We start from the raw sequence: 17,779 nt of genomic DNA, 5'->3' as shown, positions 1-17,779 counted from the left end.
TGTCAGAGCTACGTGTCCGTCTTTTCTCACATGATTAGACTGCGAATACTTTACATTATTGACCATTAGTGTTTACAGGAACGTCCTACAGTCCAGTCAGTCAGGACTTCAGCTGATTAGATATTATTGATCAGGCCTGCTGTCACTTCCACTCAGTGCTGGAAACCAACTCCGTCCTTTGGTTTCCCTGAAGCTGCTGCAGATAAAGAAGAGCTCGTAGCATCTGTCAGCACACAAACATTTTAGAGTCCGATTCCCCCACCCTCCATGCTGAACCCACCCACTCCCTCTCTCCCTCCCTCTCTCCCTCCCTCTCTCTCCCTCTCTCTCTCTCTCTCTCCCCCTCTCTCTCTCTCTCTCTCTGAATACCAAAGGCCTCTCGCCCCTCAGTCCAGATTTAGACCTCAGTCTTTCCCAGACATTCACAGCCAGCTGTCCCAAGCTGAAGTTGCCTCCTGGTTCTGAGCTTCCTTCTGGTCGCCATGCCTCCGATCCTTCACCAGCCGGCGTCGTAGCACAGCCTCACCAGTCTTCAGGTGTGTCCGAGCGCTGTGACGTTGGGTTTGGATGCCCCGGGTGTCGCCACTCGGTCTGGTTCCCCAGAGGCAGACCTCTGGCTCCTCTTGCCCAGACATGGAGCCTCTCGCAGAGGTAAGACTGACTCACTCCCACCCCTCCTCATCCGTCTGTTTATGCTGGTATGTGTTTGGACTCGAGCCTGTAACTGAGAAGCTGCAAAGGACAAACACTGGGGATACTTTTACATCGCAGGTTTTGCTGCCCAGTTCTGTGCAGCTTCTGGATTTACTCAGTCTACCTTTTAAACCCGTCATCCATGTTGACATGAATGAACTCCAGATAGAAGTTGAACTTGACTGACACTCGTTAACACCTGACATGAACATACGTCCTGGTGATCAGACCACCAGATGTGAGATCTGATCGTTGGAAGTGTGAACCTCTTATGGACTCATTCCTTCAGGCCAGTATAGATGGACATCGAAGGACTACCTGCTCAGCTGATGTCCTCTACATTCATGTTCTCAAATAGTGTAATCTGCTTTACAAAACACAAAGAACTAGTATTAGTATTTGTTTATTATCTGATTTAGTTGGATTCATGCCTCTACAGTTGTTGGGCTGCAGGATATATAGTTTAAACAACAACACTAAAATGAAAAAAACAAACTCAAACACATCATGCCACCAGCTAACATCTTGATTGGGCTAACGAAGCAGCTAAGATGCGCTTGTTTATGCAAATGTAGTGGCTAAAAATATCTTGTTTTGGCTAACACAACAGCATACATTGTCTTTTTTAGACTAATGTCATCGCTAACATGTTTGTTTAGGCCAGTGTTTCTCAAATAGTGGGGCGCGCCCCCCTGGGGGGGCGCAGAGGCATGTCGGGGGGGGCGCGGGCGACTGAGAGGAAAAGGTCCTTCAACACGGAACTAATTAGCTGAACTGTTGTTTTAACGTCGGCCTGTTTTTCGCGACGTACAACAATACTGAAATTGTGCTGGCCCCATAGACTGTATATGCCATAGATATAAATAATAATAATAATAATAATAATAATAATAATGATCTTTTGTATATATCTATGGTATATGCACTGGCCGTTCAGACTCCGAAGTACAGACTCCTGAGAACAGGAGAACACGTCGTTAATGTGCAGTAGGAACATCAGCGTACTTGATCACGTCACGTACTCGGCTCATCTCCTCCGATTGTTTTTACCAGCAATGTCAAACATACGGCCTGTGGGCCAAAACCGGCCCACCAGACGGTCCATTTCGGCCCGCGGGACGACTTTACAAATGATAAAAATTACAACAACATTAACTGTAAATTTGTAAAGCTGTAAATTTAAAATAATTTCTAGAACTTGACAAGTTGTTCTGATCATGAAGTAAAATACTAGATTGTTCAGTTTCAGATAGCTGTGACTGAATGTTTTGTGTTTTTGTAGATAAACTGTTATCTGGCAGTTACAATGCATGTGTAAATGATGAACTGAGGCATAATAGGCTACTGTTGAAATTGAACTTGTTTTCCTTAAGAAATTTCAGGTTCATAATATTTTGTAAAAAGATAGTTCATTAAATGTGAATATTTTCAGAATGTACTTTTTTGAACTAAAACAAAGGGGAAAAGTTGGAGCTGTGTTTATTTATAGGTTATTATGCTGTGATTTTACTGGTGGGGCCCACTGGAGATCAGATTGGATTTATGTGGACCCTGGACTAAAATGAGTTTGACACCCCTGATCTTTACTGTGAAAAACAACAAAATGGAATCAGATAAAATAACACAGCCCTGCATATTCATGTTTTCACAGTTTCATATATATATATATATATACACACACACACACACACACACACACACACACACACACACACACACACACACACAAAGTTATTGAGGGGGCACGAAAGTTTTTTGTCCTCCAAAGGGGGGCCCGACAGAAAAAATTTGAGAACCACTGGTTTAGGCTAATATAGCAGCTGCCAAGATCTTGTTTAGGCTGTTGTAGTAGCTAACAGCCTTTCATTTAGACTAATGCAATGGCTAACATTATCTTGTTTAGGCTAGTGGCAAACATTATCTCACTTAGACTAATGTCGTAGCTAAGATTATCTTTTTTATGCTAACATAGCAGCTAACATTATTTTGTTCAGGCTAATGTAACAGCTAACATGATCTTGTGTACAACTGAGGGTTTTCTTGTTCAGGCTCACATAGAAGCTAACATCATCTTGCTTAGATTAATGTAGTGGCTACGATGATCTTGTTTAGGCTAATGCAGCAGCTAACTTTATCTTGACCAGGTTAATGTAGCAGCTAACATGATCTTGTGTGAAACTAATATAGCGGTTAACATTTTTTATTTAGGCTAAAATGAAGCTAGTATGACTGTGCTTATGCTAATGCAGTGGTAAATGTTAGCTTCTTAGACTGATGTAGTGGCTATGAATATCTTGTTTATGTTAACACAGCAGCTAGCATTGGCTTGTGCAAGCTAATGTAGCAGCTAGCATGAGCTTGTTTACAACTAATATGATGACTCACGTAGAAGCTAGCATCATCTTGCTTAGACTAATGTAGTGGCTACAATAATCTTGTTTAGGCTACGACAGCAGCTAACCTGATCTTGAGTGAAGCTAATGTAGTGGTGGACATTTTTTTGTTTAGGCTAAAATAGAAGCTAATACGACCGTACTTATGCTAATGCAGTAGGAAATGATAGCTTCTTAAGCTAATGTAGTGACTATGAATATCTTGTTTATGCAAACATAGCAGCTACTGTTATCTTGTGCAAACTAATGTAGCAGCTAACGTGGTCTTTTGTGAAACTAAAATAGTGGTTAACATGTTCTTAGCTGCTAAAATAGAAGCTAATACGACTGTGCTTATGCTAATGCAGTGGCAAATGTTAGTTTCCAAGACTAATCTTCTACACGATCTTGTTTATGCTAACACAACGGTTCACATTATCCTGTTGAAGCTATTGTAGTAGCTAACAGTACTTTGTTTATGCAGTGACTAAGATGATCCTGTTTTGCTAACATACGTTTAGCCACTTATTTCTGTATTTTTCCTGCTTTTATTCAACACTACATGCTCTGTTTTTCTTTTTATTTCTTTAAAGCTCTGTTTTTTATTAGATTGTGTAACATACCAACATATTTTTCCATGTATGGACATTGAAACTTATTACTGGTTGCTGGTTCTGTTAACATAATGAGCCTTGGAGGTCAAATTTAAACTAGTGAATGTAAAATGTAACCGTGTGAGCATTTTAATTGGCATTTGCCAAAGACTAAGCTAAACTGTTGGTATCTTTCTTCTCCCAGGTGCCTTTATTTGAGATGGACCAGGATGAAGAAGACGAGGACGAGGATGTTCTCTCCATGAAGAGCAGAGGTAGAGAACCGAACAGATGTTTGGCTTTTGTTCATGCAGCTGAAAACAAGAATGAAATTGTCTGACACTACATTACTGAATTCATCCTCCACACTTGATCATAGTTTTTTTAAAATTATTACTTGAATATTTATTTTTTAAATGATTTGTCTCTTTTACACCCTGGACACAAACTTTTGGAGCCACTTTCCTCAGGCAGGAGGCTACAGTACATACGGACCAGAACCTCCTGCCACAAAAACAGTTTCTTCCCCTCTGCTGTCGGACTGATGAACCATTAAATAACCTACATTTACCAGCCACTTTATTCTTTTGCTTGCACTCATTCTGGTTGCACTATTCTATTTGCACTATTCTGTTCTGGGAAAAATGATGACAACCATTTTTGCTTGCTCTTTTATTATTATTATTATTATTATACATTTTATATTTAAATTTTGCCTGTATTGATTTTTAAGATCCAGCAGGTGTCAGTATGGAGCGACACAGTACTGACACAGTATCAATACAGTTCGGGGAATGTGCTGCAACGCTTCATGAGGCCTCATCGACCCATCACTCATATAAACTCTGTGTTGTGTGTCTGCAGCAGGTTGTACGGACGCCGCAGCGCCCCCTGCAGGCTCAGACCCCGACACCTTCATCTACATGAAGTTCATGAAGAGCCACTGCTGCTACGACGCCATCCCCACCAGCTCCAAACTGGTCATCTTCGACACCTCGCTGCAGGTCAGAGATCCACAAACGGTTCTGGTTTATGGAGGGAAAGACTGTTGGTGTGGAGACTGACTGTGTTGTTGTGTAGACTGACTGTGTTGGTGTGTAGACTGACTGTGTTGGTGTGTAGACTGACTGTTGTTGTGTAGACTGACTGTGTTGTTGTGTAGACTGACTGCGTTGGTGTGTAGACTGACTGTGTTGGTGTGTAGACTGACTGTGTTGTTGTGTAGACTGACTGTGTTGGTGTGTAGACTGACTGTGTTGGTGTGTAGACTGACTGTGTTGTTGTGTAGACTGACTGTGTTGTTGTGTAGACTGACTGTGTTGGTGTGTAGACTGACTGTGTTGGTGTGTAGACTGACTGTGTTGTGTGTAGACTGACTGTGTTGGTGTGTAGGTGTGTAGACTGACTGTGTTGGTGTGTAGACTGACTGTGTTGGTGTGTAGACTGACTGTTGTTGTGTAGACTGACTGTTGTTGTGTAGACTGACTGTGTTGTTGTGTAGACTGAAGCTGTGTTGTGTAGACTGAAGCTGTGTTGGTGTGTAGACTGACTGTGTTGTTGTGGAGACTTACTGTGTTGGTGTGTAGACTGACTGTGTTGTTGTGGAGACTGACTGTGTTGGTGTGTAGACTGACTGTGTTGTTGTGTAGACTGACTGTGTTGTTGTGTAGACTGAAGCTGTGTGTCCACTAGATGCGATTTTCCCGCACAGCAACGCACTGCATCTGAAAATCTCACGGACGGTGGGTGGTCACTAGCGAACCACAACATGGTCACATGACAGCGCTGAGCAACAGCAGGCTGCTACGTGGTCACGTGACCGAGCTTTCAGCTGGACAGTCCTGCAGACAAGTCAGATAAACACAGCGGCTCGACTGCAAACTTTCTCTTTCATTTTGAGAACACTTCAGCAAAAAGTATTTCTGAAAGCATTTGAGGCGAGAAATAATCTGCAGCAGCTGAATCTGTCCTCGTTTTAGGTCACCGATGCTTAGTTTAGAAGTTTGAGGACAGTTTCACGATGCGTGGGGTCTCTGCACGCTGCATCCAATTTACATAAAGTAGAAGTCCAGTCAGGAAAATCGCATCTAGTGGACACGACCTTGACTGTGTGTTGTTGTTGTTGTTGTTGTCAGGTAAAGAAGGCCTTCTTTGCGATGGTCTCCAATGGTGTCAGGGCAGCCCCGCTGTGGGACAACAAGCTCAAGTGTTTTGTGGGTGAGTTGTGTTACTTCTCTGGAATCAAAGTGTTCAGTTCAGGAATGATCCTCAGAATAAATATCTGGGAAACACAAGGTGCCAAGGAGAGAGGAAAAATGACCACAAAGAGACACAAAATGACCACAAAGAGACACAAAGCAACCACAAAGAGATTGAAAATGACCATAAAGAGACACAAAATGACCACAAAGAGATTCAAAATTACCACAAAGAGACATAAAATAACCACAAAAAGACACAAAATGACCGTCAAGAAACGCAAAATGCCCAGAGACAAAAAAAATGACTACAGACGCACAAAATGACCACAAACAGACATAGAATGACCACAAAGAGACACAAAAAGACCACAGAGGCACAAAATGGCCACAAAGAGACACAACTATGACGATACCAATAATGAAAACATTCACAACAACATGAAAGCATCAGATTTTTGTCAGCTGTGTAGAAAGTAAAACCTCTGAGGTTCTGATCTGGTGTTTGACCCACTTTGGTTCCTCATGGTGTTTTCAGGTTCATGTTCCTCAGAGCTGATCGGTTACAGGAAACCAGGTCACCACTCTGTGTTGTGTTACTGTAATTAAAACGAGTGTTAAGTGCCTCTGTAACACACTAGGACACTTCAGACACACAAATAATTTAACACCATGAACTCCAGGCGGCTTCTGGACGTTTTTACTCTGGAACTCAGAGAACTCAGACAACCATAGCACCAAACTTCATTCAAAAAGTTCCCCATTTTAGACTTGATTTTCTTCACTTATTGTGTGGCTGCACAGACAACTAGAGTCCCAGACACAAACAATCAAAGCAAACACAGACAATCGAGCAGGACATAGGAGACAAGTCAGAGCAGTCGATTAAAATAAATAGTAAAAATGATAAGTTTAATGACTAATTAGCTAGATTAGCACGCAACTCAAACAAGGAAGTAGGCAGTTTAAATACTAAAGGATAAGATTGAATTTAAAGTTAAAAATTAAAAATCCAAAAATTTGAGAAATAAAGAATTTTAAACCTCCATGGAAACAGAACAACATGAAGAAGGAGACAGAACTCAGAAATGACACAGTTAGAACAACGGAAATCAGATAAACAAAAGTTATTTTGAACAAATTTCGAGTCATTGTGGCCGAGTGTCAGGTTGTTTTGTCCATTTGTTGTTATTTTGAATGGTTTTTGTGCCATTATTGCAAAATTTTTATGAACCTTGAACCTGTTTTTGTCTCTTTTTTTTGAGCCGTGTTGGACAAATTTGGTTATTTTGGCCAAATTTTTTTCTTTTTGGACAAAATTTGAGCAAGCTGGGGCAATTTTAAGTAAAATAGGACAGGTTTTTTAGATTTTCACAATTTTTCGAGTCATTTTGGACAAGTTAGTTTCATTTTGGGCAATTTTTCTGTCATAATCGGCAAGTTTTTAGGCAGTTTTGACAGCGTTTTGTTGTGTTTTTGCATCCTGTTGAACAAATTTTGGTTATTTTGGCCAAGTTTTGAATTATTTGAACAAGTTTCGAGTCATTTTGCCAATTTTTGGGGGAATTTTGGCTAAGTTTTTGTCATTTTGGACAAAATGGAGGCGGCTGGAACAATTTTTAAATCTACCAAGACAGGTTTTCCATATTTTTGCAAATTTCGAGTCATTTAAGACAAGTTGGTTTCACTTTGGGTGATTTTTGAGTCATTTTGGTCAAGTTTAGAAGTGTTTTTTGTCATTTTTGGCAAGTTCAGTTTCATTTTAGACAAATTAGTTTCATTTTGGGCAATTTTTCTTTCCTAATCGGCAAGTTTTTAGACAGTTTTGACAGCGTTTTGTTGTGTTTTTGCATCCTGTTGGACAAATTTAGTTTATTTTGACCAAGTGATTCTGCAGGTCTTATCTGTTCAGGCAGGTCGTTCCAAAGTCGAGGTCCTGATGGAGAGAACTCGGTCACCTTTAGATTTAAGCCTCGACTTTGGAACAACCAGAAGGATCCACCTGAGGCTCATAAGGGGTCAACAGATCATAAATGTAGCTCAAGACCCTGGCGAGCTTTAAAAGTGATCAGTAAAATCTTAAAATCAATTCTAAAACCAACAAGGAGCTGGTGGACGGAAGCCAGGATAGGAGTGATGTGATATCGTCTGTTAAAACCAGTAAGAAGCTGGACAAGTTTCTGGACAAGTTGGAGGCGATAGAGGAGCTTTACAGGAACGCCAGAAAGGAGGGAGTTACAATAATCAAGACGGGAGAAGATGAGTGTATGGACAAATTTTTCCAGGTCTGGATATGAGAGCATCGACTTTATCTTGGAGATTGTTCTGATTTGGAGGAAGCAAGACCAGAAGACTTCTTAGATGTGGGAAGCGAAACTGAGGTCTGGGACAAATAAAACGCAGAGGTTTCTTCAGCTTAATGTTGGTGGATAATGGACCGAGTTTATTGGCGGTCAGTCTGCCGTGTAGGTTAGGAGGGTTAAAAATTATCCATCCATCCATCCATCCATCTTCCATCCATCCATCTTCTTCCTCTTATCCGAGGTCGGGTCATGCAGGCAGCAGATGAAGCAGGTCGTTCCAGACCTTCCTCCCCCCAGCAACACTTTCCAGCTCTTCCTGGGGGATCCTGAGGCGTTCCCAGGTCAGATGAGATGTATAATCCCTCCAGCGTGTTCTGGGTCTGCCCTGGGGTCTCCTCCCAGGTGGACGTGTTTGGAAAACCTCCAAAGGAAGTCTCCCAGGTGGATCTGAATCAGATGTCCAAACCACCTCAACTGGTTCCTTTCTACTCCGAGCTCCCTCTGGATGTCTGAGCTGCTCCCCCTATCTCTAAGGCTGAGCCCAGTCAGCCTACGGAGGAAGGTCATTTCAGCTGCTTGTATCTGCCATCTCATTCTTTGGGTCACTACCCAGAGCTCATGACCATAGGTGAGGGTTGGAATGTAGATGGATGGTAAACCCTCTTCACCACGACGGTTCAGTACAACGCCCACATTACTGCTAACGCTGCACCAATCCACCTATCCATTTCTCGCTCCATTTTCCCAACACTCGTGAACAAGATCCCGAGATACTCAAATTCCGTCGCTTGGGGAAGCAACTCCCCCCGAACCCGGAGGGAGCAATCCACCGGTTTCTGGCAGAGAACCATGGCCTCGGACCTGGAGGTTAGAAATGATTTGTTTAATTGAAGAATGTTCTGAGCCGTCCATCGGTTAATGTCATAAAAACAGCAGCTAGGTCTCCTGGAGAAGCAGGTCTCAGCAAAAGATATATCTGTGTCATCTGCATAGAAATGAAAGGATATATTGTGGTGTTGGAGAAAAGAAAAAGGGGGAGTAAATAAATAGAAAATAAAATTGGACCTAAAATTGAACCTTGCGGTACACCATAGGTAACGGGGGCTGAAAATGACCACACAGAGACACAAAGAGACCAAAGAACATCAGTTCTCATGTAGCTGCAGAAACATCTACTGTACCAGACTTCATTTGAAGTATTCCCAAATTTCAGTCAGCAGCATTTTTCATTTAAATCCTTTATTGCACTAAAGAACATTAGAAAGAGTTTACTGTGTGGCTGATGACTGATCCATGTTTGCTGTTTGCAGGAATGTTGACCATCACAGACTTCATCAACATCCTCCATCGCTACTACAAATCTCCTCTGGTGAGCTGCAGTCAAACTTTAACTGCAAACTAAAATTAAAAGTCTCTAATTCTGCCGTCATTTGGACAAAAACATCAGAAAGTCCACATTTAGATCCAACAGCTGCTCTGATCTGACGTTTGTTTCTGTCTGCAGGTTCAGATCTACGAGCTGGAAGAACACAAGATCGAGACATGGAGAGGTCAGAACCAAACAACCAAAATGTTTAATCAAGAAAACGACTATTTAATGTCTTTAAAGTATCATCTGCATCGACTTCATGTTGCTTCTGAATCTCTGCTTGCAGAAATCTACCTGCAGTACTCCATTAACAGACTCATCAGCATCACGCCAGACTCCAGGTGACCATTGAGTTTTTCATTTAGAGGTTCAAGCTGGAGATTTTAGTTAACTTTTGGTGTTATGTAAAAGTTCTCCTCTTCCTCAGTCTGTTCGATGCCATCTACTCCCTGCTGAAGAATAAGATCCACCGGCTGCCCGTCATCGACCCGGCTTCAGGGAACGTCCTGCACATCCTGACGCACAAACGCATCCTCAAGTTCCTCCACATCTTTGTACGACAACGCTTCAACACAACGTCTGGAATAAAGTCCGATCTCCCAGCTGCTGTTTGAATTTAAATCCCTTTGTTCTCCTGCAGGGTTCCATGATTCCCAAACCCAGGTTCTTGCAGAAGCGGATCAACGAAGTTCCCATCGGAACCTTCAAGGAGATCGCAACTGTTCAGGAATCTGCCTCCGTCTACGACGCTCTGAGCATCTTCGTAGAGAGAAGAGTCTCAGCTCTGCCTGTCGTCAATGAGGAAGGTATCACACCTTTAAATACGCTTTTAAAGTCTTGTTTTAATCACTGTGGTTCATTTTCTCTGCAATCTAAAGTCTCAAACCTCCATAGAAACAGAGCAACATGAAGAAAGACACAGAACTCAGAGATGGCACAGTTAGAAGGACGGAACAAAATGGACAACATTTGAGTCAGCTGGAGCAATTTTTAAGTCAAATAGGACAGGTTTTCCATATTTTCATACATTTTGAGTCATTTTGGACAAGTTAATTTCACTTTCGTTGATTTCTGAGTCATTTTGATCAAGTTTGTAAATAGTTTAGATGTGTGTTTTTGTCATTTTTTGCAAAATTTGTTTCATTTTGGACAAATTTAGTTTATCTTGGCCAAGTTTCCTGTCATTTAAACTCATTTTTTGTTATTTTGGGTGATTTTTCAGACACATTTGCCAAGTTTTTAGGCAGTTTGGACAGTTTTTTTTGGTTGTTTTTGTGTAATGCCTTTGGACAAATTCTGGTTATTTTGGTCAAGTTTTAAGCCATTTAGGCCAATTTTTGTTATTTTGGTTAAGTTGTTTTATACCCTTGAGGCAAATTATTTTGAAAGTTTGTTGTCATTTTGGACAACTGTCTTTTTAAATATTTGTTAATTTGGGAGACATATTCACATTGTTTTGTTGTTTTTTTAATGTGTTTGACAAGTTTTTGTTATTTTGTTCAAGTTTTGAGCTGTTTTGTTCCAATTTTTATCATTTTTGACTTTTTGTCAACTGAAAACTCTCAGAATATTTAATTTATTTTTTTCAAATATTTAAATGAAGCATGTTGAGTAAAGTGATTTTGATACAATATCATGATTTTAAGCTCAAAATTTGTTAATTTTCCTGATGAAGTCGCACAATCCAATGATGCATTCAAGGACTGTCAGAAAATTTGGAAATACAACAATTTACTGTTTTTACAATTTCTGGCTGTTAATGTTCTCATTTTGTAGATTAATTTTAGCAATAACATGCCTTTCAAGCACACTAGTAAACTGATTCCTAACTTCAGCCCTAGAATACTTCATCTTTAGGCCAGCAGTCAAACATTGCATCACTTTTTTATGATCAGACTCCAACCTTTTGACTTCTCTATCTCCTCTGTAGGTAAAGTGGTGGCGCTGTACTCCAGGTTTGATGTCATTGTGAGTTTATTTTCATTCTTTCTGTTTGCACCCATTCTAATCTAAAAACACAACATTAGGAACATATTAGCCTAACATAGCTAATAGTCTAGCATGGTTAGCTTCAAGCCAATCCAAGTCCCTAAATAGCTTTTAAAACTTGACTATGTGCAGATTTATAGACGACATGAGCGATGCTTGTCTGTAATTGTTTTAATCTAAAACTAAAACCAGCAGCAGAATCATGTTGTTTTCTGTTTTTTTCCTCATACTCAGAACTTGGCAGCCCAGAAAAACTACAACAACCTGAACATGACGATGAGGGAGGCCGTGGCGTCCAGAGCCGGCTGGGTGGAGGGAGTCCTCAAGTGTTACCCTCATGAAACCCTGGAGACCATCATCGACCGCATCGCAAAGGCCGAGGTAACAACAGATACTCAACACAGACTTACAAAACAACTGCAAGGAGGTGCAAAACCAAACACAACACCACCACAAAGAGACACAAAACGACCGCAGAGACATAAAGCAACTGTACAAAGATACAAAACTGCAGAAGCAATCAGATTTTGAACTTAGCCCCATCCTTGTTGAAGCGATGCTCTGCTCCCAGAGCTCCTGCTACATCAGTAACTCTGCTCTATAAACATGCAGTGCTGTGGATGTTCTGGTTCAGATGAAGCTGATAGTTTTTCTGTTTCCTCCCAGACTATAGCTGAAGCTGTAGTAGATGATTTGTTGTGTCCAACTGTTTGTCCTTCAGGTGCATCGGTTGGTGTTGGTGGACGGTGACGACGTGGTCAGAGGCATTGTGTCTCTGTCTGACCTCCTACAAGCTCTGGTCCTCAGTCCTGCAGGTATTGATGCTCTTTACTCCTAACGCCAACCCTTCATCCATCCAGTCCTCTTTCTGTCAGTCCTCTGGACATTTGTCTACCCGTCGACCTCCAGAGCTTCATCCAAGTCTTCGTCCTCCTGGAGTCCACAAGTCTCCTCCTAACCTTTTCAGCTGTTCCTTTAGTGCTTCTACCAGGAATGATTGTCCTGACTACGTCCCTGAAACCTCCTCACCAACTAACCACCTCTTAAAGTTTTCCAACTCAATCAACAAACAGCGATCAACCCCTTAAACCTCCAACAAAACTACAGCTGCAGGTTACAGCATATCTACCAACTTCCTACTAAACAGCCAAATAAATCTCTTCAACCCTCATCTGAATTTCCCTCCGTCCACCAAAGCGACACAAAGTGACCACAGAATGACGCAAAACAACCACAAAGAGATGAAAAACAACTGCAACAAAACATAAAACTGCTGGAAAGAGACACAAAACAACCACAAAGAGACATAAAGCTTCTTTGAAGAGATGCAACCTGACCACAGTGAGACACAAAACAACTGCAAAGACTCACAACTGCTATAGGGTTTACAAAGTGACTACAAACAGACAAAATACAACCACAAAAAGACACAAACCGACCACAAGGAGACACAAAACCACCGCAAGGAGACACAAAATGACCACAAAAAGACACAAACGACCAGAAAGAGACACAAAATGACCACAAAAAGACACTAAACAACTGCAAAGAGACACAAGATGGCCACAGAAACACAAAATGACCACAAAAAGACGCAAAACAACCGCAAAGAGACTCAAAACTGCTATAAAGAGACAGAAAATGACCATGAAGACTGAAACTGACCACAAGGAGACACAAAACCAATTCAAAAAGACAAAAAAACGACCTCAATGACACAAAGAGACACAAAGCAACTGCAGAGAGACTCAAAATGACTACAGAGACACACAACGACCACAATGAGACACAAAACAACCCCAAAGACATAAATCAACCCGAAGGAGACACAAAACCACATCAAGAAGACAAAAAATGACTACAAAGAGACACAAAGCAACTCAAAACTGCTACAAGAAATCACAAAACAACCTCAACGAGACAAGAAGCTGCTTCACAGAGACACAAAACAACCAGGAGATGAACAACAACCACAAAGTGATGCAAATCAACCCCAAAGAGATGAAAACCAAGCATTAATACATAAACCCAACAAGGGTTCAGCATAAGGGTGAAGTCCTTCAAAATAAAAGCTCCAGGCGACGCCCTCAGCTGACCTTCCTGTTTCTGGTCTACTTCCTGCGTCCTCCACCCAAACTAAACCTCCAGTCTGACCCGAGGCTTCAGCGTCCAGCTCACCTGTCAGGTAGGAAGGCTGCCTGTCCGAGCTGCTGCCTCCTCTGGTTCTCCTCTGGTTCTCCTGTGGTTCTCCTGTGGTTCTGCTGTAGATCCATGCTAGGATCCACTCAGGAGAACTGCTGTAATTACTGTGGAACTGGCTTCTATTTTGCATTTTGTAATCAAAAATGTAAAGCGATTGTGTGTCTGTTTCTGAATTTCAACTCAGCATCCGTAGTTTGGACAAATTTAAAGGTTTTTCTGTGTTTTTGCTGTTTTTTACAGCGCAGAACCAAAATGATCAGAACTATGACAGCAAAGACACACAAAATGGCCAAAAGGAGACAAAAAATGACCATGAAGTAACTCAAAACTGCTGCACAGAGATACGAAACTGCAAAGAAACTCAAACCTGACCTCAAGGAGACACAAAACCACCACAAAGACACTAAATAACCAGAAATAGACGTGAAACAACCACAAGGACACACAAAACGACTGTAAAGAGACACACAATGACCACAAAGAGACACAAAATGGCTGCAAAGACACACAAAATGAACACAAGGAGATGTAAAACCACCAGAAAGACACAAAATAACCAGAAATAGACCTAAAATAACCACAAGGACACACAAATCAACTGTAAAGAGACACAAAATCACCACAAAAAAAAACACAAAACAACTTTACGGAAACACAAAATGACTGCAAAGTGACACCAAACCAATACAAAGACTCACAAAACAACCCGAGGGAGACACAAAATGATTGAAAAGAGACGAAAAGTGACTGCAAAAAACACAACACAACCACAGAGACAAAAAACAACTGCAAAGAGACACAAAACAACCATAGTTGGATACACCATGTCGTAGTTTCTCTTAGACCTCAAAGATGTGCAGATGTTGAAGAAAACGTCCGTTGACACTGTTACGTTTTTGATATATTTTATTACATAAATAAGACAGCATCTGAACAGGCACCATGGTCTGCCTTTGGAGAGTTTCCCAGCCAATATGAATCTCCCGCAGAACAAAGGAATCAGGTTACTTTTATAGGTTTAGTGACGTAGGAGGTCACTACGTCTGGTTTCTGTCAGAAGTCAAAGTACAGGATACCTCCTCCAATCAAGGCCCTAGGCTCTGTGGGTCTCAAAGAACCCCCTAGTCGAGCTCCTAGGCTCTGTTCCATACCATATAAAGAAGCAGGGAGCATCTTCAACAAACCCCCCATAAAACCTACAGCTCCTAAAGAGCTGCACCCATAACTTTGGACATATGCATCCTTATAAGGGTGCCTCCAACAGAAGAACACATTCCATTGTGATGACCCACACATCCCAAGTTCCATATGATAAGCAACAAATATCAGACCAGATACTACAACCACAATTAGACACAAAATGACCACAAAAAGACACAAAATGAACACAAAAAGACACAAAATGAACACAAAAAGACACAAAAACACCACAGAGACACAAAACAACCCCAAAGAGACACAAAATGACCACAAAAGACACAAAATGACCACAAAAAGACCACAGAGACACAAAACCAACAATTGCTCAGCATACATGAGACCTCCGACATTTTGTTCGCTCCATATTTTCATTGGTTCTTGTTCTTCGCTGTAGAAAACGGTAAAAACACAGATAAAATCCTGAACAACTGAATGTTTGGTTGACGGTTTAAACTCTGGCTGGTTCTTCGTCACATTAGTGATTCTTCGTTAATGTGAGGGTGGAATTAAACCAGACTCTGCAGTGAGCATGTGCAGGAAAGTTACAGCTGATTGTTCAACACTGCCTGCAGTTCAACCTTAAAACTCAGTGCTGTCAGTTCTCAGTTGTACCTTTGAAACCTGCGGGTTTGTTTGGAGGTCTAGAGGGTTGAAGACGTCGCATTACAGACACAGAACGTCAGAATTAAAGCAGCTTTATTTTCCTCTGTTGGTTGTTAAGTTTCTTTTTGGTCTTTTTCAGATATTTACCAGCGACCATCCTTTGAACACTGAAGAAATCCAGACGGAGGAAAAGACACAGCAGAAACAGGACTGTGATTTCAATCCAGCGGAAGGACATGAAAAACCTTCCACAGCTCAGCAGGACTAATAACGGGCTTCACTTTGCTTCAGGTGAAACTCACCTGAGCTGTGGTTATGGAACTGAAGATCCAGAGACTTTAAACTGAATTTGAGGTTGTTTTTAAAGCTGTGCCCCTCTGAAACTGAGTTGATTCCAGATTGGTCCTTCAGATTCTGAAGATCCTGGAACAGAGATGACATTTTTGTAAATGCACTGATGCTCCTCTTTCTGTGAAAAATAAATGTCTTGCTGTGTTTTCAGTCATTTTAAGAAAGAAACATTGTGTCTGTGTAGATTTTCAGTCTTTCAGGTCATGGTAACTATGGAAACTTCAGTAGAAAGTAAACTTCTCTTCTAGAGGTTCCTTCAGTTGTGTTTCACCATGCTGGATGTATCTTCCAACAATGTCCTCCTCTGTATCCAGTTTTTGAGCCATGCCACATTTCCGTTAATCTTCAGTTCTAAAGAAGTTCTTGGATAAGAGGTTAAAAATCTAATCCTCCTTCTTCATTATTCCATTTACTTTGTGCAAAGCTCCAGTTCCACAGAGCATGATACTGCCACCACCATGCTTGATGGCAGGTTTGGTGTTCTTGGGGTTCAAGGCCTCACCTTTGTGGCACAGTTTTATCACTTTGTGGTCATTTTGTGTCTCATTTTTCTTGTTTTAAGTTATTTTTTGTCTTGTTTTTCTCATTTTGTGTCTTATTTTTGTAGCTATGTGTCTTGTTTAAGTCATTTTATGTCTCTTTGGGATAGTTTTGTTACCATATTGTCATTTTGTGTCTTATTTTTGTTTAATGTCTTTTTTTCTTGTCATTTTGTGTCTTGTTTTGGTGGTTTTTCTGTCTTTCTGACAGTTTTGTCACTTTATGGTTGTTTTATATTTATTTTTTCTTGTTTTAAGTTGCTTTGTGTCTCATATTTGTCATTTTGCGTCTTGATTTTTGTCTTTTGTTGTTTCACTGTTTTGATTTTGTTACTTTTTGTGTCTTGTTCGTGTCATTTTGTGTGTCCTTGTGGTTGTTTTTTCTCCACATGTGTAGCGCTGTTTCCTGGAATCACACACCAGAATGTGACATTAATGTAGCAGGATTAGTTTGTTCTGTTGGCTGATCTGTGAGGTAAGAGGAGATCAGGAGTATCTGTGATGCTCTGTCAGCTGCTGTTTACCAGAGGAGGGTTTGTTAATTCTGCCAGTTTCATGCATCCTGGTCACATGATGATCAGTCTCATGCACACAAACACACTTACTGAATAAACAGCTCAGCTTCAGTCTAACTGTCTTCATGTTTAACCTGCAGGTGATGAGAAATGACAACAGTGCTGCTGCTGAATTAAACTGTGAAATCTGCAGGAAAAATAAGAACCGAATGTAAACACATGAAGACAGACTCTGTCCTTGGAGACGTTGTTGGACTTTGAGGCAGGACGCGAGCGTCCATCAGCCACATGTTCTTCACTTTTACAGCTTCATCCTCTGAACAAACATTGGAGCTGCCAATCAGCTGCTGCTCTATGCTCAGTTTAATCCCAGGATGCATCGCTGCAAAACAACAAACTGAGCAGAGACGCCGACTTCTGACCGATGATGGATCCCAAACCCAGGTAGAATCTCACTTTCTAACTGCTTTTTCTAACTGAACATATGTAAAGTCTCAGACTCTTCAATCCAAACCAAACAAATCCTCTAAGATCCGCTCTATAGATTTAATTTTTAGACTTGTGTCTGCTAAGTGGTGTCATAGATCACCAAAACATAAGTCTAGGATTGGAGAAAAGTCTCTAAGATCGACTCCACACATTGAATTTTTAGATTTGTCTATTAAGGGACATCAGGACTGTATTGTAAGTAGCTGCTAAGTGGTTGTTCGGTGTTGTTCCAGTTTGACAGCCTCTTTCATTTTTCTTTGGCGCCATTGGTCTTTTGGTCTCTTGCAAAATTTGAGTCTAGGATTGAAAAATTGATTGATTAGAGATGGAAAGACGGTTTGGTTTTAAGTTGTCTGGTTAGGG

At 41.1% G+C, this 17,779-nt stretch overlaps 1 protein-coding gene across 2 annotated transcripts; it reads left to right on the top strand.

The window, feature by feature from the left end:
• Positions 1-386: 386 nt before the first annotated feature.
• prkag3b (protein kinase, AMP-activated, gamma 3b non-catalytic subunit) lies at positions 387-17,038 on the top strand. 2 transcript variants are annotated; one of them, XM_023280277.3, is made up of 13 exons: positions 387-651; positions 3,864-3,933; positions 4,523-4,662; positions 5,794-5,875; positions 9,470-9,528; positions 9,664-9,709; positions 9,815-9,869; positions 9,956-10,082; positions 10,169-10,334; positions 11,459-11,496; positions 11,752-11,898; positions 12,239-12,332; positions 15,662-17,038. In XM_023280277.3, the coding sequence occupies exons 1-13, from the start codon at positions 568-570 to the stop codon at positions 15,691-15,693; spliced, it is 1,140 nt and encodes a 379-aa protein (XP_023136045.1). In that variant the 5' UTR covers positions 387-567; the 3' UTR covers positions 15,694-17,038. The 2 variants fall into 2 exon arrangements, 1 of the variants encoding a protein (XP_023136045.1); XR_008603335.1 differs by having other exon boundaries at positions 389-651; positions 12,239-13,702.
• Positions 17,039-17,779: the final 741 nt, after the last annotated feature.

The sequence above is a fragment of the Amphiprion ocellaris genome, chromosome 11 (genome assembly GCF_022539595.1).
Source record: "Amphiprion ocellaris isolate individual 3 ecotype Okinawa chromosome 11, ASM2253959v1, whole genome shotgun sequence".
Classification (NCBI taxonomy): domain Eukaryota; kingdom Metazoa; phylum Chordata; class Actinopteri; family Pomacentridae; genus Amphiprion; species Amphiprion ocellaris.
The sequence above is the reverse complement of the archived record's forward strand: the minus strand, read 5'-3'. Positions and strand labels throughout refer to the sequence as shown.

What these genes read in the sequence shown, in the direction of transcription:
- prkag3b (XM_023280277.3), top strand. Translation starts at nt 568, where the DNA reads ATGCCCCGGGTGTCGCCACTCGGTCTGGTTCCCCAGAGGCAGACCTCT. An exon ending in CAAGCTCAAGTGTTTTGTGG is followed by an intron (nt 5,876 to 9,469) that starts GTGAGTTGTGTT and finishes TGCTGTTTGCAG; the next exon opens with GAATGTTGACCATCACAGAC. An exon ending in ACCGCATCGCAAAGGCCGAG is followed by an intron (nt 11,899 to 12,238) that starts GTAACAACAGAT and finishes TTTGTCCTTCAG; the next exon opens with GTGCATCGGTTGGTGTTGGT.